The sequence below is a fragment of the Camelina sativa genome, chromosome 18, assembly GCF_030686135.1.
Source record: "Camelina sativa cultivar CO46 ecotype springtype chromosome 18, ASM3068613v1".
Classification (NCBI taxonomy): domain Eukaryota; kingdom Viridiplantae; phylum Streptophyta; class Magnoliopsida; order Brassicales; family Brassicaceae; genus Camelina; species Camelina sativa.
The window spans coordinates 2552136-2578818 of NC_141897.1; the positions used below are offsets into that span (position 1 = coordinate 2552136).

At 37.9% G+C, this 26683-nt stretch overlaps 4 protein-coding genes and 3 pseudogenes across 8 annotated transcripts; 4 read left to right on the forward strand and 3 right to left on the reverse strand.

Moving 5' to 3' along the window:
* The first annotated feature begins 2943 nt into the window (after positions 1–2943).
* LOC104760356 (disease resistance RPP13-like protein 4) lies at positions 2944–5885 on the forward strand. Its single transcript, XM_010483266.3, has 2 exons — positions 2944–3205; positions 3471–5885. Exon 2 carries the CDS (start codon positions 3493–3495, stop codon positions 5677–5679), a length of 2187 nt encoding a protein of 728 aa, XP_010481568.2. The 5' UTR covers positions 2944–3205; positions 3471–3492; the 3' UTR covers positions 5680–5885.
* A 116-nt stretch (positions 5886–6001) lies between these two features.
* LOC104760358 (putative disease resistance protein At5g45490 pseudogene) lies at positions 6002–10393 on the reverse strand (annotated as a pseudogene). The gene is made up of 3 exons (XR_015589036.1): positions 9051–10393; positions 8858–8909; positions 6002–7355 (listed from the first exon to the last, which is right to left on the reverse strand). The product of XR_015589036.1 is annotated as a putative disease resistance protein At5g45490 pseudogene (transcript).
* Positions 8273–11801, forward strand: LOC104760359 (uncharacterized). Its single transcript, XM_087499543.1, has one exon. It carries the CDS (start codon positions 8989–8991, stop codon positions 11587–11589), a length of 2601 nt encoding a protein of 866 aa, XP_087355669.1. The 5' UTR covers positions 8273–8988; the 3' UTR covers positions 11590–11801.
* Positions 11802–13598: 1797 nt separating this feature from the next.
* Positions 13599–16305, forward strand: LOC104760360 (uncharacterized). The gene has a single exon (XM_010483271.3). The coding sequence runs from the start codon at positions 13599–13601 to the stop codon at positions 16146–16148; it is 2550 nt and encodes an 849-aa protein (XP_010481573.1). The 3' UTR covers positions 16149–16305.
* Positions 16306–18089: 1784 nt separating this feature from the next.
* LOC104760362 (putative disease resistance protein At5g45440 pseudogene) lies at positions 18090–19690 on the forward strand (annotated as a pseudogene). The gene is made up of 2 exons (XR_015589037.1): positions 18090–18273; positions 18439–19690. The product of XR_015589037.1 is annotated as a putative disease resistance protein At5g45440 pseudogene (transcript).
* A 1013-nt stretch (positions 19691–20703) lies between these two features.
* LOC104760361 (uncharacterized) lies at positions 20704–23429 on the reverse strand (annotated as a pseudogene). The gene has a single exon (XR_015589035.1). The product of XR_015589035.1 is annotated as an uncharacterized LOC104760361 (transcript).
* Positions 23430–23564: 135 nt separating this feature from the next.
* LOC104760363 (disease resistance RPP13-like protein 4) lies at positions 23565–26449 on the reverse strand. Of its 2 annotated transcripts, none has more exons than XM_010483274.3 (2): positions 26164–26449; positions 23565–25829 (listed from the first exon to the last, which is right to left on the reverse strand). In XM_010483274.3, exon 2 carries the CDS (start codon positions 25802–25804, stop codon positions 23711–23713), a length of 2094 nt encoding a protein of 697 aa, XP_010481576.1. In that variant the 5' UTR covers positions 25805–25829; positions 26164–26449; the 3' UTR covers positions 23565–23710. The 2 variants fall into 2 exon arrangements, with proteins under 2 accessions (XP_010481576.1, XP_010481577.1); XM_010483275.3 differs by having other exon boundaries at positions 23565–25824; positions 26164–26327.
* Positions 26450–26683: the final 234 nt, after the last annotated feature.

The following is a 26683-nucleotide window of genomic DNA, read 5'->3' on the forward strand; positions in this document are numbered from 1 at the left end:
TAGAATGAGTAGTTTAATTAAAATTTTATTTTTAGTAATCATCTCAAGAATAAGTTTGATAACAATTGCCATTTTTTTATGATTGCACTCAAAAGTCTTTGGTCCCGTTCATTTGGTGAACTAGACAAAATATCTGGATACAGTATCAAAATGCAGTATCTGGACGCAACATCTAGATGATGTTCGTTTGTGTTATTGGTTCATGTGTCCATAAATTTTATCTCGATTCAATTATGTTTATTTTGTAATTTGATATCTGTATCTGGATACAATATATGTAAAATACCAAAAAACCCTTTATTTTATGTTGAATATGTTTTACTGGTTTAAATTTACTTATGTTTTTTTCCTTATTTTCACATATATTAAATAAATATTTAAAAATGAGATTTTGCGTTTTTGGTAGAAAAACAAATTTTGCAGTTTTGGCGGGAAAACAAGATTTTACGAATTTGGCGAGAAAATAAAATTTTGCATTTTTTTGCGGAAAAACGTAATTTTGCGGTTTGGCGGAAAAAGAGATTTGTGGTTTTGGCGGAAAACGAGATTTTGCGGTTTTGGTGGGAAAACGTAATTTTGCGGTTTTGGCGGAAAAACAAGATTTTGCGGTTTTGGCGGAAAAACAAGATTTTGCGGTTTTGGCGGAAAAACAAGATTTTGCGGTTTTGGCGGAAAAACAAGATTTTGCGAGTTTGGTGAGAAAATGAGATTTTGCAGTTTTTACGTGAAAACGAGATTTTGTGGTTTTGGCGGGAAAATGAGATTTTGCGGTTTTGGCGGGAAAACGAGATTTTGCAGTTTTTACGGGAAAACGAGATTTTGCGGTTTTGGCGGGAAAACGAGATTTTGCAGATTTGGCGGGAAACAAGATTTTGCGGTTTTGGCAGGAAAACGAGATTTTGCAAGTTTGACGGGAAACATAACTTTGCTGTTTTGACGGGAAAACGTAACTTTGCTGCAACTGAGTCTAGATACTTACTGTTTTATTTTATTATTTGAAATGTAAAAGCCATGCTGGCATTTACATGTCTTGATCGTCAATTTATTTTTTCTTTCCAATCAATAATAGTCGATCAAAATAAGTTGGTAAGAATATGACTCATTTATTATCAGCTATCCAAATGGATGTCGATGTCGTATATACAGTTAAATTAGCTTGTACTCGAATTAAAGGATATAATTATCAAATATACGTGGGTACTTTAATTAGCTTGTCTTTTGTTTGGGGTTCAAATAGCTCTTTTTGCTAAGCTATATAATGACAAAGGTACTTAAATAAGCTCTAACAACTTATTGGTCTTTTTTTTAATACTTTTAATTAGGTCTTTAATTATTAATTTATTATTCTAATGAAAAGTCCCATAAGTTATAGGCTAATAATCTGATTAGGAGCAACCAAATACTCCGTTTGCAAATAATAAATAAATAATCACCAATCAATAAATTGTTTGGAGAAAGCGATATCATACTTAGAAAAAACGGTTAAAGATGGTGATTATAATCTATTTTTGATAGTTACAAACATCAATTCTAACCACTAATAAAAACCAACGTTTGGTTTTACGATAAGGTTGCACAATTTTTTTTTTTTGGATTATTAACCTTTTCAGAAAAAAACATATTGAAAAGAAATAGAAACACATGTAAAGTCAAGATTATGATTTGAATAGTAACATGCATTTTTTAATGGAGATTTTGATTTTGCTAATATTAATTATTAAATGAAAATTTAAAAAATAAACATTTGATAATTTTGTTAATATCATTTAAATATATTAATATTTATATTACGAATTAGATAATGATTTATAAAATTGCCAACGAAAAAGCTTGGATACATAAATGAAACTACTCATCTCCAACTTCAGACTAACTAAAATGTGGCACAACAACTATATGAAGAAAAAGAAAAAAACAATGAATGACTTTTTAGTTTCAAATTTCAGGGAAGACGTGGGGGAGTGCAATAAAGAAAGACCAATGAGAGGGAAGACAAAGACCTGTGAATTCTAAAGTATTTTTTAGTTTTTTTTTTTTTTTTTTGAGTTGAGCTGTAATAAAATACAATGATCGAGACATGTAATGTGTAAATGCCAGCATAGCTCTTACATACAGTACTACAGTATCTCTGTATCATATATTTAATATCATAGTGTTCTTAACTGTGGTTAAGAGGGATCTTCGTATATAAAATTACAAGTGTGAACCAATAATTTATAGATAGCGTTGAGTCAATGACTATATAGATGAAAGACAAATTCTATCGTTGAGAAATGTTTCAGTAGGGTCCATAATAATAACTATACATATTTGTTTTTTTTTCATCAGCTAATAAAAGTCTTTATGGAGTAGGACCGAATGTATATTGGATATTACTTATGAATTATGATTGAACGTTTCCAAAAAAAGAGTAACTCGATAGTTCGTATTTGGGTCAATGGAAACAAAATATAAAAGTTTTATAAGCTAATTTAGCTGTAGTAATGACGTCGTGTTAAATAATTCATGTTTGCTGAATAATCTATACTGCTTGAATAGCCAAGACAACGTAGTGCATCGTCTAGTAATTTTGGAAAAACAACATCAGCACTATTTTTTTATCGTATTAGTAAAAAATATTATTAGAAAAGGATATTTAAGTGAGTTTAAGTGAAAAAAAAAAGAGAGCATTTGTTATTAGATTTTCAGCATATATTATATTGTAAATAAAGTTTTGCATTAAAAATATAAAACAACACTTAAAAATAAAACAAATGATTTTGTTAAAATATCAAACGGATGAAGTATCAGATAATGAGAAATAAAATATGCAGTGACTAAATGTAATTGTGATATAAATGTATGAAAAAAAATAGAATTGTTAGAGTTTCAAAAAAAAAAAAAAAAACCGAAATTGTTAAATTAATTACATACATAAAAATGCAATGGAGAGCTTTTTGAATCAATTTAGCAAACATATATTTTTGTTGCACAAAACAAACAAATAAATAAAAATCTGTTGAAAGGTTATAATTGTTACAAAAAAAAAAAAACACACACACACACACAAAAAAAAAAATAATAATAATTATAAAACTGTGGAGCTTTTTTTTCCTTCTTCTCTCAGTTGTCTCATTCATAATTTGCCTATTTGGCAAATTGACTGAAGTTGTAAAGGGGAGAAGACCCCTCCAGAGGCAGAGTCGCTTCTTCTCCGGAGAAACAGGTACGAATCGCTTCCTTCTTCTCTGAGAACCAAAAAAAAAAAAAAAAAAAAAGGTTTGACCTTTCTAATCAATTGTGGAAAAAGGCAAAACCTTTTCTGGAGATCCAAGATTGACTTATCTGTTTTTCTCCAGAATCCTTGATTTTGCTTCTTCGATTTCGTTTTGATAGCTTAAGTTAAGAGAACTAGGAGTTTGCGTCTGTGAAACTATATGTATTGAGTTGTTGTGTGTTGTAACATTTTTGTTTCTGGTCGCTTTTTCAAGATTTTTGCAGGTTGTGTGTGTCATGGCTTCGGACAGCACCGCGCCGGCCACGGAGACGGGACAAAACGCAGAGGAGGTCGGGAAGAAGGCAGGAGATGAACCAGAAACATCAATCGAGGAGATTCTTAAAATCGTTCAGAAATTGGACAGTCGTTTTCCACCACAGCCAGAACAACAAAGGATGTCAAGGTCGGAAACTGCTCCTGCCAGAACTAGTCGTAACCAGCAGCCAACCACTGGTGGTTTGGAAAAACAACAAAGTGACACAACTGGTCTTACGAGCGTGAGACAATCCGAGCATGCGATTCCTAAGCTGAAACGTAATCTCCGTCTTCTTGAAGAGGACGTGTCAAAGCTACAAGACCTTAACATAGAGGTTGCAGAAGAGGTGAAGAGACAAATCCGTCCACTTAACAACCTGCTCAAGCAAGTGGAATTGGGTTCCACGAATAAGCAGTTGACCGAAGGTAACAAGAATGATTTGGAGAAGGTCAACAAGAAGATCTTTAACTTGATGTGTCAAGTACCTTTGCTGCCCAACAAGCGTAAAAACAACAGAGGATTTGATGCTGACGATGGCAATGGGGATAATCACGGTAAACCCATTGTTTGCTTGCCAGGGATCCATGCAAATGAAGAAGAGCTCAAAAGACTTGCGGTTTTTAGAGATGTGCAAACCAAGTTCGAGCAACTTGATGGTGACAAGAAGATCTACCTGCTGACCTTTGCTGTGTTCCCCGAGAATCAAGAGGTCAATCGAACCATGCTCATGTACTGGTGGATCGGGGAAGGCATCCTGAATTATAGAGTCACACCGCCTAAAAAGGGTATGGTTCTGGCTGATGAAGACAAACCCGAAAACGTTGTCAAGAAGGTTCTCAAGGAATTTGCGGACAAGAAGTTGATCGAACCTGTTAAAAACAAACGAAAAGTGGAGCCAAGCAGCTATAAGATGACCCCTTTTGTGCATGCTTCCTTGGTTCGGATCTCAATGGAGATGAAACTTTTTAATATTTATCAAAAAGGGGAGAAGCCAACCATGAAAAGATCAGAAATGAACAAGGTCTGCCTTGTGGAAGCTTCGTCAAGTCAACCAGAAGCAAAAGCTAACAAAATGTTATACGCAGATCAGATTGAAACCGTCTTCAATGTTTCTGAGCGGTTCCCGGATTTTACATTCAAGTGGTTCTCCAAGGATCAAACATCAGGGAAAAGGAAGTTGAATCGTCTATCAACCACTACGTATAAGGAGCTCAAGGTTTTTTATCTAGGAAGATGGGAGAGAACCGCCAAGCGCCACATCGAGGTAGAGAATGCAGAGCTTATGAAAAACTTGAAGCATATGACTAAACTCAAGCTTCTGAGTTTCCAAGGGATCTCAAGAATTGAAAGACTTGACGATGCTGTCTGTAAGCTTCATGATCTGATCATCTTGGACCTCAGGGCTTGCTACAATCTTGAGAAACTTCCAGACAAGATAGATTCACTCAAGGCGCTTACCTACTTGGACATTACAGATTGCTACATGATAGACCGCATACCCAAGAGGCTGTCCTGGCTCGATAACTTGGAGGTTCTAAAGGGCTTTGTGGTCAGTGATGCTACTGATGAGGAGACGGTCTGCACACTGGCTGAGCTGGAACACTTGAAGAATTTGAGAAAGCTAAGTATTTCAATAAACAAAAATGTCAGTGTATCCAAACTGTTCGTGGATATTGAGAAATTCGACCGTCTGGAAAAGTTGAAAATGGCGTGGGGAGGTATTAATGACCACAAGCCAGCGGATCCTCATAGCGGAATAAAAAATTTCTTAAGACAGATGACATTCCAAGAGCTCCAGCCCGTAAAGAAGGTTACAAAGAAGGATAGAGAGCCAGAGCACCTTCCCCTGAAGTTGAAGAAACTGGACCTTCAGTGTTTTCCTAACTCGGATCTTCCCTCATGGCTTCAACCCAATATGCTTGGTGGTCTGGAAAAACTCTACATCAAAGGAGGAACCAAACTTACTGGATTTGGAACGCAACCACCAAAGGAGGCAACGGCTTGCCAAGTCAAGGTTTTACGTCTGAAATTTCTTCCCAGGCTCAAAGTGGAGTGGAGGGACCTACAACTGTACTTCCCAAGGCTGGGGTTCTTGGACAAGTATCAGTGCCCTCAAGTTAGTTTCTGCCCCACCGATGGCATCGGAATCTGGCGCAAGAAAGATTAAGTCTTAAGTAGACTCTGAGTCTGAACTGAGAGTTCCTCAGTTTACCCAAGTTTTCTTCCGCTGTTTCATTCCCTTTTCTTGTTTTTGTTTTTGTTGTTGGTGTGTGTTGCTTTCTCATTTCCCATTGATGTCTTGCTGGTATGCTTTTAAGTGTTGTTGTTTGTGAACATTTAAATAAAAGGAGTCTGGAGTGTTTGTTTTGCTTATCCTGTGAGACTTGTGGTTCTGAAGAAGTGTACTGTACTATGATAAACTGCAGACACAAGAGAAGGTACACAAGGAACTATCTCGTCTGGTGTCTTCTTCAGTTGCAAGCGCAACATTTTCAGACAAAGAAACATATGGCATTGAAAACTCTAGTCGGAGATTCTGGATTATTGATACAACAGAAGGGAAGAAAAAAAAGACAACAACAAACCAGAGAAACACAAACAATAAGTCATGACAAACAAAAGCAGATAAATAAAAAAAACACAATGGAAAAAGGCTCTTCAATCATCTCAAGCCTGCTGAGCTGGAATAGCTGCATTCTCTTCTGGTGTGGTGTTGCTGTCTGATTCGGGAGTTCCAGAACCGTTCTCTTCAGTTTTTTCATCGTCAATAAACACGGGAAGAAGCTCAGCCAACAGACTAGCAGCTAAAGGAAGACCACGAGACTTGTTCATCAGCTCATCTATGCATTTCTTGTCATTCCTTGGAGGCTTTTCCCCATTCTTTATGAGGGCTTCTTCATATATGCTCCAGACACTCCCAGTATCAGTCAGCGGCCAAAGACGATGTATCTCATGTTCCTCTGCAACTAGCTTCTTTGCTAGAGTATCCTTCTCATCTTCATTCCTGGTCGTGTATATGACTCTTCCACCAGATCCTTTAGGGAATCCATCTGACAGATACTTTCCCCACTTCTTCTCCTTCTTGAGTTTCTCCTCGTCGTTCTGAAGAATCTCGTCCCAGTGGTCCTCTTCTCGCACATCATCAAAGACAATCAGATACTTCTTCCACCTCAGACTCAAGTGAAGTGCATAGAGCAGAGCAGAGAGCTCCTTCTCATCCGCCGTATCTCTATCAATTTCTCCAGCTTTTTGATTGCTTGCATTTTCCTGATTCTCCTTAACTTCATTATTAGCATCTCTACGGATAGTTTCGAGGATCGAATCTTCGACTCCGAGAGCTGTCAAGATCTTCTTCAACACATATATCTTCCCATGAAGTCTCTCCTTTTCAGGGTTGTTGTTTTGACCCTTCTTTCTGTCCATGGAAACCCAAATCCTCGGGGCATAAACACTCGTCACATCTTTGTCATTGAAGATCATCTTGCATAATGCTGTCTTCCCAACACCATATTCTCCGACAATCACTAGACTCTTGAACTCCTTGTTAACCTTTTGATCCAACAAGAAGTGCTTCAGGGACTTGATCTCGTTCTCGAACCCATGGATTTTTGGGACAGGGGGTGAAGAGTCGGTTACTACACGATCCTCCTCAGCGGGCATATCCTCAGTCTTGTCCTTCCTCTTCTTCAAAATTGCTGCAGAAAGATGTTGTTTTTGTTTGGGATCTTCTACATCTTTTTCGTAGCGACTAGTGCGCCAGGTTTCATATTGTTCATGGAAGCGGACTGAGAATTCTTTTTTGACTCCTCCGTGCACTGTTTCTGAAGGCATGTTCAAGCGAAGCTGCAGAAAAAAAAAAAAAAAAAAAAGTTGAAATCTGCAGGACAGAAGACGAAGAATGAAAAAAAAAAAGGATATGCAAAGCAGATAGAGGGAGAGAGGTATGTGAATAATAACTTAAAGTATAATAACACTTTTTTTTTATATATAAATAAAGTCATTTTTTCATTATCAATATAATAACACTATTTCTTTTGTTTCGTTAACTCATACTATTATATAAAAGACGCTTAGGCAGTAATGCAATATGGATATAGACAACTAAACAAGCCTTAGCCTGTTGGTTGACCCCAAAATAAAAAGAAAAAAAAAAAAAAGACAGGTTTTGAGCTAATAATGAGACAGGGTTTAAAAAAAAATCAGTTAACTAAAAACAGATGAACGTCTTTTATTTTTGACAACATGCCTTTAGTTTTTTTTAATGAATGTAATATTTAAAATCAACAAAAAAAAATGTTCTATATTAAATGCAAACCTACTTTTCAACCATAAACAATGAATAATGTGCATTGTTTTTTTTAATATATGGTAAAAAACTATTTAACTGAAAAATACACTGTTCCCACGTTGATAGGAAACAGAACTAAAATCTTTTTTATTTTTCTTTTCTTTTGGCAGCCCGAATTAAAGTAAAGTTTTTATAAAAAAAAAATAAAAAGGAAAAGAAAACAAAATTAAAAGACCCACATCCAAAAGTCATCGGTATACAAGTCGTCGTAATATTAAAAGCTTCTATTATAAAATGTCCCACTGTACCATGGTTAAAAAAAATAATAATACATCCAACCCAAGTGTAACATTTAATTAGCATTATATATCCAGCTGTAGGAATGATGCCAACTCGTTGTCCGAAAATTTTGTCAATCAGATGAGACAAGACGTGGGAAAATATTTATTTTGGCTAGTAAACTCAATTTTTTTTTTTTTTTTGAAAATAATTAAAACCAAGTTTAAATAAAAAAGAAATCTTACTTTAATTTCTTGGGTCTCTAATTTCTTTAACAAGTTTCTTGGAGAAGTAACAAAAGTATTCACATGTGCAAACTTTGTTGTCTTGTCGCTCATTCCAATTTTCTAAGGCCATTTGAAATTACCTCGTACACTTAAGTTTTAATTAAACATATTTGATTCTGTAACCATTTGATTTTAACTTTTACGAAGACGAAAGGATAAAGACAAGATCAAAATTTTAAATTAAGTTTTTGTAAAAAATCGATTAAATTTTTAATTATTTTTCCAAAACATTTCTCGCAAAAAAAAAGGTTCAAATACATTATATAGCAAAAAGGATAAGATAAAATATACTAGCATATATTTTATTCCCTTCGTCCAGTGGGATAATTGTTTATTTTTGTTTTATTTTGAATCAGGTAATAAGTATAAAGTAAATAATTTATTTAACAGCAGACAAGAAAGATAAATTCAAATTATATCGTATAAAAAAAAACCTTAAAAAAAAAAAAGAAAGAAAAAGACTTAGAGCTCTATGAACATGTTTGACTAACCTCAAGGTCTCCAAGAAGCCTCCAATGGCTGTCCACCCAGAATAACTCAAACCTTCACACCAAAAAAAAAAAAGAGAAAGCCAAACACATCTTCAGTTCTTGTTTGTTTCATTCAACAAATCGGTTTGAAGATGGTGTACGCAATCCCAAAGCCTATCAAGGACATATGGGACCAATGGAGTATCCGGAGTACCTTAATCTTCAGTCTCAGTCTTCAAACATTTCTCATTTTCGTTGCACCCCAAAGAAAACGCTCTTCCAAAAAGGTTTTACTCTCTCTCATTTGGTCAGCTTACCTTCTTGCTGATTGGTCAGCCAACTTCGCCGCCGGACAAATCTCAGATAGTCAAGGAGATGATCCAGAACCCGGAGAACCGATAAAGAGCCCCGAACTGTTTGCTTTCTGGGTTCCTTTCTTGCTCTTGCATCTCGGTGGTCCGGATACAATCACCGCCCTGGCCCTTGAAGATAACGAGCTATGGCTCAGGCACTTGTTGGGTCTCTTCTTTCAATCAGTTGCAACCGTTTACGTGCTTTTGCAATCGTTACCCAATGCTCTTTGGAAACCCATTTTGCTGGTGTTTTCGGCCGGAGTTATCAAGTACGTCGAGAGAACATTATCTTTGTACCTGGCGAGTCTTGACAAGTTCAAGGATTCCATGATTCAGCGGCCTGATCCTGGGCCAAACTATGCGAAGCTCATGGAGGAATACGCAGCCAAGAAAGATATGAAGATGCCTACACAGATTATCAAGATTGGAGAGCCTGAGAAAGATCCAAAAGCCACTGCTCAGGTTAGGCCTCTAAGGGAGCTCACTCCACTCCATATTCTCCAGTATGCTTATAAGTACTTCAATATCTTCAAAGGTCTTGTGGTTGATCTCATCTTTACGTTTCAAGAACGAGCTGAGAGCAAGAGATTCTTTAGCTCTCTGGACGCAGACGAAGCTTTAAGAATCTTAGAGGTTGAGCTCAACTTTATCTATGAAGCTCTGTACACGAAAGCCGAGATCTTGCATAATTGGATAGGGTTCCTCTTCAGGTTCATCGCCCTGGGATGCCTCATAGCAGCTCTACGCATCTTTCAATACAAGAACAAGAAAGATTATAGTGATTTTGATGTTGGCCTTACTTACGCATTGCTGGTAGGAGGAATAGCTCTGGACTGCATCGCTCTTATCATGTTTTGTGCATCTGACTGGACGTTTGTCAGATTGAGGAAGATGAAGGATGAGGTGGACGAAGAGGACAGCCGGATCGACCACATTCTCAACTGGATTCTTAACAAGATTCTAGGGGTCAGGGAGTTGAAGACGGAGGACTATGATAAATGCTTCAAGAAAACACCCGGCAAGGTTACCAACAAAACATCAGGTCATGAGAAGCCTGACAAGAGTACCGAGAAAACAGCAGTTCTCGACAAGAGTACCGGAGAAACACCAGGTCAGGAATCGTCTGAGAAGAGTACCAAGAAAAAACCGTGTCATAATGTGCTCGACACGAGTTTCTTATATCGCAGGTGGTCAGAGTATGTACATGCACACAACCTGATCGAATACTGCTTATGTTTGAAACCGGAGCGAATCCACCATACAAAGGGTCGGATACACATCGCCTTTGACACGGTTATCAACACCCTTTACATTGGACTCATATTCGAAACAATTGGAAGAGTCATTGCATCCTGTTATACAGGAATAAAAAAGACAAGTCATGAGATTTTCAAGTGGATTGACGGTAACATAAGTCGTGGGTGCAAGAAATACAAGAGATTGAATGAAGAGTACATTAGGTTGTGCTTCTTCTGCTTATTTTACATTCCTAGTCTACCTGGACGCGCAATCAAAAGTTTTATGGACTTCTTTGGCATCGAAGCTCAGCTAGATGAGGTGATCTACACGTCCAGTGATCGTCTCACCCTGGATCTGTGGGTACACATATTCGGAGAGGTAAAAGCCAAATCCCGTTTTGCTGATGACTCTGAAAGCGCCATGAGGGTATCTTCAGCTAGAGGTGACTGGACGCTACGTGACATACAAGGTGACAGAGCAACAGAAAAAAAACGTGAGAAACTTCTACGCTATGTGATGGAGATGGATTATGATCAGAGCCTTCTAGTGTGGCATATTGCCACTGAGCTCTTATACCAAACAGACGAAACAGAAGAAGTTAGTGAAGCGTGTCACAGCGCCCGCGAGTTCAGTAAAATCCTTTCAGACTACATGATCTACCTCCTAATGATGCAACCAACTCTGATGTCAGCTGTTGCTGGTATTGGAAAGATAAGATTCAGAGACACTTGCGAAGAGGCTCAGAGGTTCTTCGACAGGAGACATATCCCGGGGAAATCCACGGAGAAGGAAGACATTGTAAAGGAAGCCAGCACGGCGATTTTATCAGTGGCGGTTCCAGCAAAAGCTGAGCCTATCGACGTGAAAGGTGACAGAAGCAAGTCCGTCCTGTTTGACGGGGCCATGCTTGCCGATGAGCTAAAGGGTTTAAGCAAGAGCAAGGAGGATTACACAGAGATGTGGAAAATAATGAGCCAAGTGTGGGTTGAGTTGCTTTGTTATGCAGCGACAAAGTGTGGCGCCATAGAACACGCAGCTCAGCTAAGCAAAGGAGGAGAACTCATCAGCTTTGTTTGGCTATTGATGGCTCATTTCGGATTAGGAGACCAGTTCCAGATCAACCAAGGAGATGCCAGAGCCAAACTGATTATAGGCAAGTGATCGAATAAGTAACAAAAGTAACATTAGTTTCTTTCCACCACCCCAATTTGCTTCCATTGTTGTGTCAAAAGAGTTATGTCTTGGAACTGTTTGCAGCTTCCTCCATATCATCCTATCTGTTCTTTGATCATCTGCATTGTGTAACTCTCCTATCTTCCTAATTCTTCTGTCTATGCTACATTCATTTATCTAAGCTTGGTTGATTCCTGTGATATATACTCTTCCTTCTACACAACCAAAAACACAACTCTCCAAACGATCCTTGAAAATTCCAATTAAAAGAAATCGAACAAATTGTTTGAATCCAGCGTGAATGACGTAATCAGAGAGCAAATTTCAGAATCTCACCGGGCAAACCATGGTGCCTCGAATCAACCATTTGCTTAGAACCCTAATCAAAAAGTACCAAAGACACCACAAAAATTTCATATAGAATTCGGACCCAAAAACTCAGAAGATCATCATGAATCGTATTAGCAGAAACCTTACTCTCTCCATCGTTATCTCTTCAATTCAACGGAAGGCTTTGCTTTTGTGAATGTCGCTGCGACGAAAATTTCAATTATCGATCTCAATTTCAAAATTTTAGACCTAACTACACACCTGTTTTTTTATTTTTCCTTGCTGTTAATTTTTGGACTTGTATTTTTTTTTTTTTTTCAATTTTGAAAATTTTAAACATTTTCGACCTTTTGCCCAAAAATAAAATAAAAATTTGGACTCACCTAATATTAGTGTTTCCAAGACTCAAAATATATGTTTCCGATAACCCAATTTTTTTTTACTGGTTTCACGTAAATTAACCTCAAATCAAATGACTGAATATTAAAATTGAAGTATATAGCTAGCAAGTAAGATAAGGAAACATTTAGTTTTTTTTTCTGTGCAAGCCAACCATAAATAAAGAATTAAAGAATTTTTAAATCTTCAGTATTGGTCAATGGTCAGTTGGTCACTAAATAAACTCGATTTAATAAAGACTAACTCGGGTCTGTTTTAAATAATGTAAGTGATAACTATGGTTAAACTTTAAAGCATTATTATAAACATGACGACAATTTTTTTCTTATTTTAGTAACCATAAGAATTATTTTCCTTAGCTATTTATTATTGGTCATAACCATTCAAATCTGACTTTGGATATATGTATACTTTTTTACTAAAACGACGGGAGATCAACTAATGAACTTTACTACATCTGATAATAATATAAAAAAGACCAATAATAATAGTAATATAAAAAAGACCATTAATAAATACTCTTCCGTTTCATACTATAAGATGTTTTAGAAATTTTTGTTGTTTCATAATATAGAATGTTTTCAAGTTTTTATATAACTTTTAGACTAGTTTAATATTTTATATTATACAATTTTATTTATAATTGGTTGAACTTTTTTAAAGTAATTATTTTTTAATCTGCGTGCTTTACTCAAAATATTTTATATTTTAAAACGGAGGAGTACTAAATAGCTAAGTCGTCTCTTGACGTCCAAAAAAAAAACTAAGTCGTCGTCTCTCAACCCTGCCAAAAAACCAAAGGACGCATTAATTGATTTACTCAGCCGCAGGTCTAGCTGGTTTGTTTTTTTTTTTGGCAAACTAATTAATTTACAAATTACAATTAAAAAAGTTACGCATTGATCGAATAAAAAGAACATTTTTTACGGTGTGGATACCAACAGTAATTTTTTTATAGACAATTTGCAATAATATATGGCGAAAATGCAAAACTAGTTATTAATTTTGCAAAAAAAAAACACCCAGCTAAACCTGAGTTGCTGAGTCGTCCTCTCTCTTTCTCTCCTGAGTGAGGAGTCCTCTGGTAAGAAAAATAAGAAAGAACAACATCAATGGCTTCTTGAAAACATTCCACAAACCCCAAATTTAAATCTGAGAAAAAAAGAAACATCTCAGTAACCAAAAGAGAGAGAGAAAGAGAAACAAAGAAGAACCACATCGAGAGAGAAAGGAAGAAGCTTTATCTTTTTCTCCTCAAGAGAGCAAGAATGGTGGACGTGATTCCAAAACACATCAAAGACGTCTGGGATAGATGGAACATAAGAGGAGCGGTCATTCTAAGTCTTACCCTTCAAGCCATTCTCATTTGCTTCTCTCCGCTAAGGAAACGCACACCAAGAAGGCTCTTGATCATGCTCGTTTGGTCCTCTTATCTCTTGGCAGATTGGTCTGCTAATTTCGCTGTTGGTCTCATCTCCAAAAATCAAGGTAAAGAACTCAAACCTGATGACCCTCCACAGGACAAAAAGCTCATGGCTTTATGGGCCCCATTCTTGCTCTTGCATCTTGGTGGACCAGACACAATCACAGCTTTCGCGCTTGAAGATAACGCTCTCTGGCTCAGACATGTCTTTGGGCTTGTCTTTCAGGCAATTGCTGGTGTCTATGTGGTTCTCATGTCTCTGCCCAATAGCCTTTGGGTGATTATACTCTTAGTGTTCATTTCTGGGACTATAAAGTATCTGGAGAGGACAACGGCTTTGTATAGTGCCAGTTTGGACAAGTTTAGGGATTCTATGATTGAGGCACCAGATCCAGGACCAAACTACGCGAAGCTCATGGAGGAGTACAAGGCCAAGAAAGAGGCAAGACTACCCACCAAGATCATTCTGATTGATGAGCCTGACAAGGAAAATAGGCCTAAGAAATTAGAGCATCCATCATTAGCCTTGAAGAGAAAAGAAAAGTTGACCCATCTTGCGATAGCTCAGTATGCTTACAAGTTCTTCAACACATTCAAGGGCCTTGTTGTCAACCTTATCTTCAGCTTCAGGGAGCGTGACGAGAGCCTCGAGATCTTTGAGAATTTGGTAGATCCAGAGGAAGCTTTGAGGATTATCGAGATCGAGCTTGGTTTCCTCTATGATGCTCTCTTCACCAAGATCGCTGTTCTTCATACTATTTTTGGAACTGTCTCTCGGGTTGTTGCTTCTGGTACCCTTGTGGCTGCATTCATTATCTTTCATAAGAAAGATAACAAACGCAGAGAATTTCATCGAGCTGATGTTAAGGTTACCTACACGCTGTTTGCAGTTGGCCTAGTTCTGGATTTCATATCAATCCTCTTGTTTCTGTTCTCAGACTGGACATGTGCAACACATAGTAGCTTGAAGGACGATCCTGAAGAGCCTCTATCATTGAAAGATAGAATTTTCGACAAGTTACTTGGTTTAAGAAAGCTACGTTGGACGGAGCAAGTGTGCAAGCATAAGTGTACCACTGAAGGTAAGAAACCGTGTATCACGGAACGTAATGATAAGTCCTACCAAAAAAAAAAAAAGGAAGGTGATGGTAAGTGTTCAATAGAACAGAAGCATCACGTGCTCACGACAACATTCTTTCTCCGGAGGTGGTGTGGAAGCATCAACGTATTCAACTTTATAGCTTTTGCCACAAAAGCAGAGGTAGTGAGGATCCACGATGCCAGAGGTGATTTCCGCCGCATCTCATGGGTGATCATATCTTTCCCATTTATAAAACTCAACTGGATTATCCAGAAAGTTGTTGGATGGATTGTCGACGTGATCAACGATGTGCACAAATGGATCAGTCAAAGAGTCAATGCGTTTTCAAGAAGCCGTCCATGGGCTCGTCGTACTATTCACCCTATCTATTTCGAGTTCATATCCCGCATCCCACATTTCATCAAATCTGTGTGGGATGTCCTCAGCGAGTTCTTCGACATCTCGGATACACTTGATATGGTCCATAAGACGCTATTTGTACACGGAGAGCCCTTGACGAAAGAACTGTGGGAGTTCATATTCAATGAGCTGAGAAACAAATCAAAGTATGGAGACAGTCCTGAAAATGCCAAGAGGATATCTTTGGCTCGAGGAGAATGGACTTTAAGAGAGAACCTGCCAGCGGATGCAGAACGTGAAAAACTGGTACGTTATGTCACAAAGGTTGATTATGATCAGAGTCTTTTGATGTGGCACATTGCAACCGAGCTCTGCTACCAACAACACGAGGAAGAGACAATCCCAAAGGGTGATGATGAAAAAAAGGAGCATTACAGTAACCGCGAGTTCAGCAAAATCATCTCAGACTACATGATGTATCTCCTGATCTTGCAACCCAGCCTGATGTCCGAGGTAGCTGGAATTGGGAAGATAAGATTCAGAGACACATTGGCTGAAGCTGACAAGTTTTTCGAGAGGAGGCATATCGAGGACAAGAGAAGCGTGAAGATAGCCACCGAAAACATTCGGAACGTCAACTGTGAAACTGAACCAATGAGCGTGAAGGGAGATCGAAGCAAGTCTGTGTTGTTTGACGCGAGCAGGCTAGCCAAAGACCTTACGGAGATGGAGAAGACACACAAAAAAGACAAATGGGAGATACTGAGCAAAGTTTGGGTGGAACTCCTCTGTTATGCAGCTTGTCATTGCGACGCTACATCTCACGTGGAGCAACTAAGCAGAGGCGCTGAGCTCATAAACTTCGTGTGGCTTCTAATGGCTCACTTTGGACTAACAGATCAGTTCCAGATCAACAAAGGAGATGCCAGGGCCAAACTCATTATAGGCAAGTAGTGAGTGAAGGAACAAGATGAACAAAAACATTTGTATTTCTTTCTACTCTTTTCTGCTCAAAAACAATGAACTCTTTCTTTGCATAGAGAGATGATGACATTTATTTGTGTATGGTTTTGTGATTGACTTTATCCCAAAATAGTTTTCATATCTCCAACAAGGGTTGTTATGATTGCTCCTAAGATCATTCTAGCTGAATCCAGATTACACATTTTCAAACCGGCGAAAGAAGAGTGAAGTATCTCAATGCGTACCTTAACCAATGGAGAGATTCTGACCAAAACTGAAGCCGCAAGAAGAAAGCTATTGGCCGCCACTGAAACCAACAACAACACACAGACATAGCCTAAAGATGTTGAAAAGTAAAGTCGAATCACTTATATTGAACATCAAATCCTGTGAAATCAAAACCCCAAACGCTCATTGAAACTCGCAAACCAAACGCACTGATTGATCGATCTTCCGACTCTAATTCTTCCATGGATGGATCAATCCTTCTTCTCCCTTACATTCAATTTTACTTTCACTTTCAATTTCAATTTCAGGTTCAGTTTCAATTTCGGCATTACATTTCTGGGGTTTTATACTCCCGTTCATATAGTTTGGCAATTCCATAAAACTAAAATTAAAAGAAAAGAAAAACTCCACTTCGGGATTTGGCTTTTATTTTCTCACGTAATTTTTATGGGAAAAATTATTGGGTTTAACCCTAAATAATATAATGTATGCAAACTTTTTCTTTTAAAAAATTATATGTCGATTTGGGTTTGCGTGTTTAAAGTTTATACACTATATTCAGATTCGCATGTACGTATATAAAGTATAAAGTTTACTATATTCAGACTCGCACGTACGTGCGGGGTTGATTTCATAAAGTAAGCTTGCTATAAAGTTTGAAATATATTAGTAACTAGTCGCCCTGGAATGAACGCTGCTTGAGAGTCTGATACAATAGTATCTAAAAATTACCTTTTAACCGGTTAACATGGCATTTGGAAATGATTTTATAAATCACATTGGAGAGTACAATGGGACGGTAGTCGGATAAGGTGTTTGGCTCAGTGGTTTTAGGGATCATACAAATGTTAGTGTTGTTGAGACCAGGTTTCATAACTACAGTAGCAAAAAAATCTTTTACTTTGTGGTAATATCCTCTCCAACAACCTCCCAACATTCCTTGGAGAATCTAGCAGTTAGACCATCAGGACCAGGTGCGTTATCATCTCCAATCATTGATAAAGCTTTATATATTTCCTCAGAAGTGAATTCGCGAGTTAGATCATCATTAATAGGTTGAGTAACAGTAGGAATGAAATCCGCAAAGTCTATAAGTTGCATAAATATAAGTTGTATTTTTTTTTCCTTCGAATTCAATTAATTTCCAAAAGAAGTTTTTTTCCTTCCTTTGCGATACTTAATTATACAAAAATATTAATATTTAATATTTAATTCTTCATAACATCAAAATTAGAGTCAAGTCTTAAAAATACACCAAATAAGATAAGTTGTAATGAAAGTGATTCTTATTTTGTAAGTGACTCTCACACATCACAATATATAATTTAATTTATAGTAACAGTATCTAAAATTTTATACAACATTTACCATGCAAACTATAGAGTAAAGAGTCATATACTCAATCTTTTGCATATTATTTTTCTAATGAAAATAGTTGAATTTGATTTTATTGATTTGTAGTATTTAAATAATCTGATTATCAAAGACTTATATATATATATATATATATATAGATATCTTGAAAATAATTAATAATAATTTTTATTTAATCATTAATTTAGCTTTAAAAATAAAAACTAACTAATTATAAGAATGAATACATTAGAAATATATAAAAATATTTAGATATTAAATTGAATATGTTTCTTAATCATAAAAAACCAAAAATGTTTATATATAATGTTTATTTTTTTTATTTTTAATAGAAAAAAAAATTAATACATTTTTTTTGGTCAACGCCGAAGTCAACATCCGTATTCGCCGGAGTCAGTCAACCGGTGCACTGGATTGTATGTCTATGGTGTTGACCATATAACGTTATATAGTTCATGCATGTGGCCATGTAATACATACACTTTGTGTAGTTAAAGATACAATAGTATACTTGGTATGTATGAACATGTTTTCTTGTATAATTTATGTAGCTTGCCATCTTTTTTCCTTTATTTATATATCTAAGTCTCTCACCTCTCTCTCTGCATTTCATTTCCTATATTTTCTTTGATTCTTCTTTCCACTGGATTTCTCTCATTTTCTTTTTGTTTTGTTTTAGCTTTGCTTGAATTATGGCTCCAGAAATGTCAAGGCAAGGAGAAGCCAAAGGAACCTTCACAAAACACTTCCATGACCAATATGAAAAATGGCTCAATCCTCCAACCGAAGACAACAACAACAAGAGTACCAAAATCAATCATCTTTGTGCAGGAGCTTTGGAGAAGAGGGACAAGGATGACGAAGAGGATCGTGTGGAAACCGACTCTTCACCTCCGGGCCATTATATCCATGGGTTCGGGAACGAGATCAAGTCATTGAAGAACTTCTTGTTGGATCAAAAAGTTTACAAGGAGTTCAAGAGTCTTGTGATTGTCGGAGAATACGGTGTTGGGAAGACAACATTATGCAAGGTGATCTTTAATGATTATGATGTGAAGAGTGTTTATGCCCCGAGGATTTGGGTTTCTATGCGTAGCAATGAATCTAAGGAGGGATCACTTAATGGGAAGATATGTGTGTTGAAGAAGATCTTGAAGGGTCTTGGAGTTGAAGATTCGATCTTCGAATCCATCCGTAGAGAAGTAGTAGAAGAAGTTGCAAACATGATGGAAGCTGGAGAAATTGATGGAGAGACGGCGGAAGAGAAGGAGGTCGCTGCTCTTCTCTATGCACTTCACTTGAATCTGAGGTGGAAAAAGTATCTGATCGTCTTTGATGATGTGCGAGATGAGGACAACTGGGACGAGATTCTTCAGGACGATGAGGAGAAACTGAAGAAGGAGAAGAAATGGGGAAAGTATCTGTCAGATGGATTCCCTGAAGGATCTGGTGGAAGAGTCATATACACGACAAGGGATGAGAAAGAGACACTAGCAAAGAAGCTAGTTGCAGAGGAACATGAGATACATCGTCTTTGGCCTCTGACTGACACTGGAAGTGTCTGGAACATATATAAAGAAGCTTTGGAAGATAATGAGGAAACGCTCCCAAGGAACGACAAGAAATGCATAGATGAGCTAATGAACAAGTCTCGTGGTTTTCCTTTAGCTGCTACACTATTAGCCACGCTTGTTCCCGTGTTTCTTGATGATGAAAAAGCTGACCAGAACGGTTCCACAAATGGAACTACCGAACCAGCCAACAACACAACAACACCAGAAGAGATGGGAACTATTCCACCTCAGAAGGCTTGAGATATTTAAAAACCCCCTTTTTTCCATTGTGTGTGTGTTTTTTTTGGTTTGTTGTTAGTTCTGTTGTATCAGTAATCCGTAATCATAGATTCATAATACATTTCTTCCTTTAACTCATTGATTCAAATGCCTCGCATAACAACAACACTCGAAAACATAACCAGAAATACATCAAACGGGAAACGATGAAGCAAAACGCACACACAACAAGAACAACAACAAAAAAAAAAGGATAGACAACTTGGAAAAACTGAGACACTCTTTAACTTCTAGTAGTTTTATTTTCGCAAATTTAGCCAATTACAGTATATAAAGATGAAGATGAGAAAAACCAATATTACGAAAAATTAAGAATCCAAACCTTGAATGAGAATAATTGGAGATCGTGTGTATGTAGAAGAACCCTAATTAATCTTGTTGGCTTTGAAACGAAAGGTACTCTTCCCCAATCCTCTGTTTTTTCACAATTAAACGAAACGCTGCGTTTTAGTTAGTACACGGCTCCGTTATAACAGATGTTTTTTTTTTTTTTCCGGCTATCTTCGTCCTCTTAGCCAGTCGGAAGACGAGAAAACAAAAAAAAAAAAAAATTGGGGAGAGGTGAAAGATTTGGGAGTGGCGAGACAACGGGTAAATTGGATTCGAACTCGATTATTATATGTGTGGTTTTGTTTTTTTTTTTTTTTATGTTTGCTTGAAGTTTGAATCAGTCCTCTGGTTCACAACAATTTCGTTTTTGGAATTGGCTCAATAAATCTGGTTGCTTTGAAGCTCTAGTGAGTGTTTGGCTAATGATAAAATGAGCTAAAGATGTTGAATTTGCAGCTCTTTTGATAAAATGAGTCGAAGATTTTGAATTTGCAGCGCTTTAATGATCACTCATACTGCTCATTCTAATCTATGAGACTATGACATTTTCTTTTTTTCAAATTCTTGGTGAGAGATGATCAGACATTGTTATTGGTGTTGATGTTGATTTGTCATTAATTGAAAAAAGTTATACTTATTAGTTTGTTTGTTCTGAATGTTCTATGTAGATTTTGAATGGGCTCAAGTTTTAGCATATATGCTAGATTTTGTGTTTAAGTTTGCCCATCTCAGTACTGACTAAGGTCGCTACAAAAAAAAAATAAGTGAAATTTTTCTTTCAGTGCTCCATATTTTTCTTGCAGGCAAAATTACTCACGAAAGATGTGAGACTACTTCTTCAGATTGTGCACAATGTGTAATCAAAACAACAGAAGGAACGATGGATACGTTTCAACTCAAATCAATTTTCCTCGTTTGCTGATGAACTCAACTGACCTCCAAGGCCGAGGTGAGCCAATGCTAGCCAAACAAAAACGAGTAACTCTCCTCCTCTGCTAAGCTGCTCCATACGCGCTGCAGCATCACAATTGCACGCTGCGTGGAACAGCAACTCCATCCACACTTTGCTTACCACACTCCACATGTTTTCTTCATCTCCATCCACACTTTGCTTCTTTATCTTGTTGAGTTGTTTCGCCAGTGCCCTAGCCTCAAACAACACAGATTTGCTTTGGTTACCTTTGACATCCCTCGGATGAATCTCTATCCCCACCGAAAGAATCTTACGGCTTGCTCTTTGCACGTCCCTCAAGTTCTCAATATGCCACCTCTTATAGAACTTTTCAGCTTCGGCTAACGTGTCTCTAAACCTGATCTTCCCTATCCCAGCAACCTCTGACATCAGCTTTGGCTGCATAATCAAGAGATACATCATGTAGTCGGAGAGGATTTTACTGAACTCACGGTCTTTGTCACAGTTAGCCATAGTGGGTGCTTCTTCTTGGTAACACAGCTCAGTTGCTATGTGCCACAGCATAAGGCTCCGGTCGAAATCAACATCTGCTATGTAACGCATCAACCGTTCTGGATCCGCCATATCTAATTCAATGTTGCCAGAATCCCATCCTTTCCTTCCGGCTTTCGTTTTTCTTCTCTCGTTGCGTGGACGACGCTTCAGTCTGGATTTAAGCTGATCAAATATGAAACCCCACAGCTCTTTTGTCAATGGTTCACTGTGTACAGATCTTATCATACTGATCTCATCTACCAGATCATTGATGCCGAGGGAGTTGGTGATGTAGTTGCCAAGAAACGTGAAGCAGTGAGGTATCATGAACCAGAACTCAACAATAATGAAAACGTAATGAGCTACTGAATTTTCTTCCGACCACTGACCAATGACATCTTTGATATACTGGTGAAGATCATCATTCCAATTGGCGATCTTCTCGAACAGCTTCTTGAAGATGTTGGTGATGAAAATGAAAGGGGTAAAGTATAGTCGTCCACACAAGCCGACGTTTTCTACCCTTGACGTCATGTATCCTTTTTATATCTGCTTTCACAGAGTATGTGATGAAGTTAAACATCTTCATGCTTCCTGCCCATCTTTGGATTAGAAACGGCGTGTTAAGCACCTCATGTTCGACTCCTCCGCAGCATTTTTGCTTCTTCCAGTGCAGCTTCTTCAAACCGAGGAACCACTTGAGTGCAGGGTCTATCCATGAGCCGCTGTCTACTTCGTCTTCGTTTATCCTACTGATGACAGCAAATGTCCAGTCTGAGGGGAGAATCATGAGGAGAGATACAAGATCAAGAGCTATTCCAACTAAGAACAAAGTGTAGGTGATCACTATATCAGCTCCGTGAAACTCATGTCTCTTCTTGGTTCTGTAATGAAAGATGCCAAATGCTGACAGAAGAGATCCCAATGCTATGGTTCGAGTCAAAGCTCCAATCCAAGTATGAAGAACCGAGACTTTTGTGTATAAACCTTCGTAGATAAAACCGAGCTCCACCTCCAAGATCCTCAAAGCTTCTTCGTCTTTTAGATTCTTGAAGAATTCTCTGCTCTCGTCTCGTTGCTCAGAGCTAAAGATGTTATTGACCACAAGACTCTTGAAGTTATTGAAAAACCAGAAAGCAAACTGAAGGATCTCGAGGTGTGTCAAGTTACCGGGGTTTTCTAGCCTTAATGGTCTCTTTTGTCTACCATACTGCGTGTAGTTTTCAGTAGGCATCAAGTCGTCTTCCTTTCTCGGGAGGCGGGTCTCATTAGAATCCGTATCAGGAACGTCAAGCATTGAACCCCTGAACTTGTCTGAGCTCGCGAGATACAAGGCGATCGTCCTCTCCAGATACTTGAAAGTCCCAGAAATGAACAAAAGCAGTATGATCACCCAAAGAGAATTAGGTAGAGACTGGATAACCACGTAGGCACCAGAAACAGCCTGTAAAGCCAAGCCAAGGAAGTGTCTGTGCCAAAGAGCATTGTCCTCGAGAGAGTATGCAGTGATTGTGTCTGGTCCACCAAGATGTAAGAGCAAGAACGGTGCCCACAAAGCCAAGAGCTTCTTATCTTGAGGAGGATCATCTGGCTCTAAGTCTTTCCCTTGATTCTTGGCAATAAGTCCAATCACAAAGTTTGCAGACCAATCTGCTAAGAGGTAAGACAACCACAAGGTTAAAGCCAGGAACCTGTTGGATGTTCGTTTCCTCAATGGTGCTAAGATGATGAGTATTGTCTGTATCGTGAGACTGAGAATCACAATTCCTCTGATGTTCCATTCGTCCCAGACATCTTTGATATGTGTGGGAATCACCTGTACCATCTTCTTCTTCTGATTAATGATTGTGATGAATGTTTTGATTCAGAGAGACTTAGACTTACTAAAACCTTTGGTCGTTGACTTTCTTTAAGTCCTCTGGTCTTTAATTTTTTATTTCCTTTGTTCCAACTTCCAACAAAACTTCAAATTCAAAAACCCATATCTGTGATTATAAAGATGGGTGATGTCTTTATCATTTGGTAATCTGGTTTGTCGTTTACTTCGTCCTCCCTCGAAATTAGCATTAACTAAGAGCATGTTTAGTAGTGGGAGTCTCTCACAACATGCTCTAATGCATCATAACATAAGAAACCTTCCAGTCTGGAACAAGTAAACGGGATTAGCTGAATCCATTTTAAACAAACCAACCATTTTAATAAAAAGCAACGAATTACAAATTTCAACAGCAAACTGAAAAGTTATAAAAAATGGGAAACCAACACAATCACACATAAAGTAAGTCTTCTTAAAACAAGAATCAATATGAGAGTTTTGGACGTCAGATATTCAAAGGAGTTGTGGTTGAGTCATCGATCTTCTTAGATCTCCAGATTCCGTTTCGATCACAGGGGCAGAATGTTACTCTGGGACACTCATAGCTCTCCAACAATCTCAGATTTGGGAAGAGTTTATTCAGCTCTCTCCATTCCACTTTCAGCTTTATTAGGGACGTGAGACGTAAAACCTCAACACCACATTTTGTTGGCTCTCCTGCAGGTAAAGCACCGAATCCTTTGAGTCGTTTCGAGCTTCCGAGACGGAGCTTTTCCAGGTAAAGAAGGTTCTGAGGCCAAAGCCACTCTGGAAGCTCCCTATCAGGAAAACGCTGCAGGTCCAGCTTCCTTAACTGTCTAGGAAGTTCCTTAATATCACGCCAACTCCGCTCATACTCCTCCTGCTCTTCTGTCTCATCTTTGTTTAAATGCTTCTTCTTTAGGATAACTTTGCTTCCCCACCGCACGTTCAGGTTTTCAAGTACTTTGAATTCTTTTATATCATCAATCAACTTATCTAAAGGATAAGCCTCTCGGTGTACGATAACACTAAGCTTTCTCAGATTCGCTAAGCGCTTCAGAGCAGGCAGTTTACAGGTTTTTGCTGTATCAACATCACCTAGCACAAAGCCTTTGAGTACCTCTAGATTGTCTAGCCTAGACAATCCAACGGGAATGCTCTCTAAGGCCTCACAGCCAGTCAAATCCAAGTAGACTAGACTCTTGAGCTTATGTATGTCATCTGGAAGCTGTTCCATGTTATAGCAATGCCTGAGGTCCAAGATGATCAGCTTGTTGAGCTTGCAAGCAGAACGGCTAAGGCTTTTAATGGTTGAGATACCTTGAAAACTCAAAAACCTTAACCTCGTCAAGGAACTCAAATCTTTCATAACTCTACGGCTATCCATTTCAATCTCTTGGTCGGTTCTCTCCCACTTATCCATTTCAATCCCCGGGTCGATTCTCTCCCACCTACCAAGATAAAGAACTCTAAGCTTCTTCATACGCGTAAACCACTTGCGCGTGAATTCAGGGAACCTCTCGGAAACATTGAACACTGTTTCGATGTTTTCTGGATTCATTTTGGTTCTGCTTTTTGCTTCTTCTTGGAGTGACGACCCTTCCACAAGGCAGACCTTGTTCAGTTCTGATTTCTGCATGTTTGGCTTCTCCTTTTCATCATACATATGAAAAAGCCCTATCTTCTTGGAGATAAGAACCAATGAAGCATGCACAAAAGGGGTCATCTTATAGCTACTTGGCTCCAGTTTGCGTTTGTTTTTAACAGGTTCAATCAAGTTTTCCTTCGTGAAAACATCAAGAATCTCCTTCACTTTAACTTCGGCATTTAAAACAGGCAGCACCCCCTCCCCCATCCACCAGTACATCAGCATCTTTCTATCCACCTCTTTATTCTCCGGGAACACAGCAAAACTCAGCAGGCAAATCCTCTGTTCATCATCTTTAAGACCCTCGAATTTTCGTTTTACATCTCTGAAAACCGCGAGTCTTTTGAGAGCTTGTTCGTTTGCATGGATTCCGGGCAAGCAGACAATGCGTTTTTTACTCTTGTCTCCTTCTTGATCAACTGGTGCTGCTTTCTTCTGTTTCTGCCTCTCAGAAGACATAGGTACCTTCCTTATTAAGTTCAAAACCATGGCGGTGATATCTGTCAAGTCTTTACTGGTTAAACTCATATCGGAGGGCTCCACTTTTCTAACCTCACCATCAAGCAAACCCAGCTGCTCATCCACATCTAACTGAAGTCTCCTCATGTATTTTACTTTACGCTTTAAGCGACGAAGAGAAATCTGTAGCTTACGAATCGGATTGACAAGATCGTCAGGCGGGGGAATCTGAGGAGGCGCGCTTTTGCTTCTTTCCAAACTGTTTTGCTGCGTCGTCTCCACCAAGGTTTCTTCTTCCCCCCGAATCTCAACATCAATGCTCTTAGAGGAAGGTAACACATGCTCTTGAGTATGTTCTCTTTTTACTCCTTCGTCACTAGTATCTTGAAGTTGAATAGCTGAATGTAGTTTATTTACAATGTTGATGATCGAATCAATTGTAGCTGACTGCTTCAACTCCTTGCGGCTCATGACTCCTTATCACTTCAAAGCTTACCTTAAAAACAACCAAATTCCCCAATAACAAACCGAACCATTCCAGTAATTCAAAAAGTCAAATGTAATTTCCCTTATCAGCTCTCATTCATGTTTTTTTTTTTTTTTTTTATGCTAACAATTTTACACAGATTGTTCAAAAAACCATAAACAGATTATTCAAAACCATAAATAGTAGTTGCTACAGTAAAAATCTGTTTCTTCATTCCCCAACTCTAATCACCTATATCATCGATCGTTAATTCTAATTTTCTATAAAGCAAATCTTATTACCCTTCCAAAACGATTGTCATCACAAATTAAAGCTTAATGGGGACAAAAGATAAAGCTCTTACCGAGAGGGTACATGAGATTCTGGCTAGAATCGGGATGGGACGGTTTTCCAGTCGAAGTGAAATATGTGTGAGGCAAAAATTAAAGAGAAGGTCAAGTGCCTCTGGTAGAATGATCAGTAGCTCCTGCATTTTTTTTTTCTTCTAATAAGAGCTAATTTTTATTCAGTTAGTAAAATAGAAAATCATTTAATATGTTTGGTTAAGCTCCGGTTTTCACCCAGTGAAATTAGTATAAAAAAAAAAAAGCTACATATGCCGGAGTAAAAAAGCTATGTATCTAGAGCTCGATTGGATTAAAGGCAGTCGATACCAGTACATATGCCGGAGTAAAAATTTGCGTAAGTGGTTTTGTTGCGGATTTAAATGTTGTTATTGTTTTACCAACAGTTAGTTGATTGTATTCATAATTGGTTGACAACAGTTACAGTGGTTTAATATCAAACATTTTCAAACATATATAAAACCCAAAACATACCGTATATAAAAATATATATACTAAGAAAAAAGTTTTAGTTGTATT

Excerpts from the sequence above, each read along its gene's own strand:
- LOC104760356 (XM_010483266.3), top strand. The coding sequence starts at position 3,493 with ATGGCTTCGGACAGCACCGCGCCGGCCACGGAGACGGGACAAAACGCA.
- LOC104760359 (XM_087499543.1), top strand. The coding sequence starts at position 8,989 with ATGGTGTACGCAATCCCAAAGCCTATCAAGGACATATGGGACCAATGG.
- LOC104760360 (XM_010483271.3), top strand. The coding sequence starts at position 13,599 with ATGGTGGACGTGATTCCAAAACACATCAAAGACGTCTGGGATAGATGG.
- LOC104760363 (XM_010483274.3), bottom strand. The coding sequence starts at position 25,804 with ATGAGCCGCAAGGAGTTGAAGCAGTCAGCTACAATTGATTCGATCATC.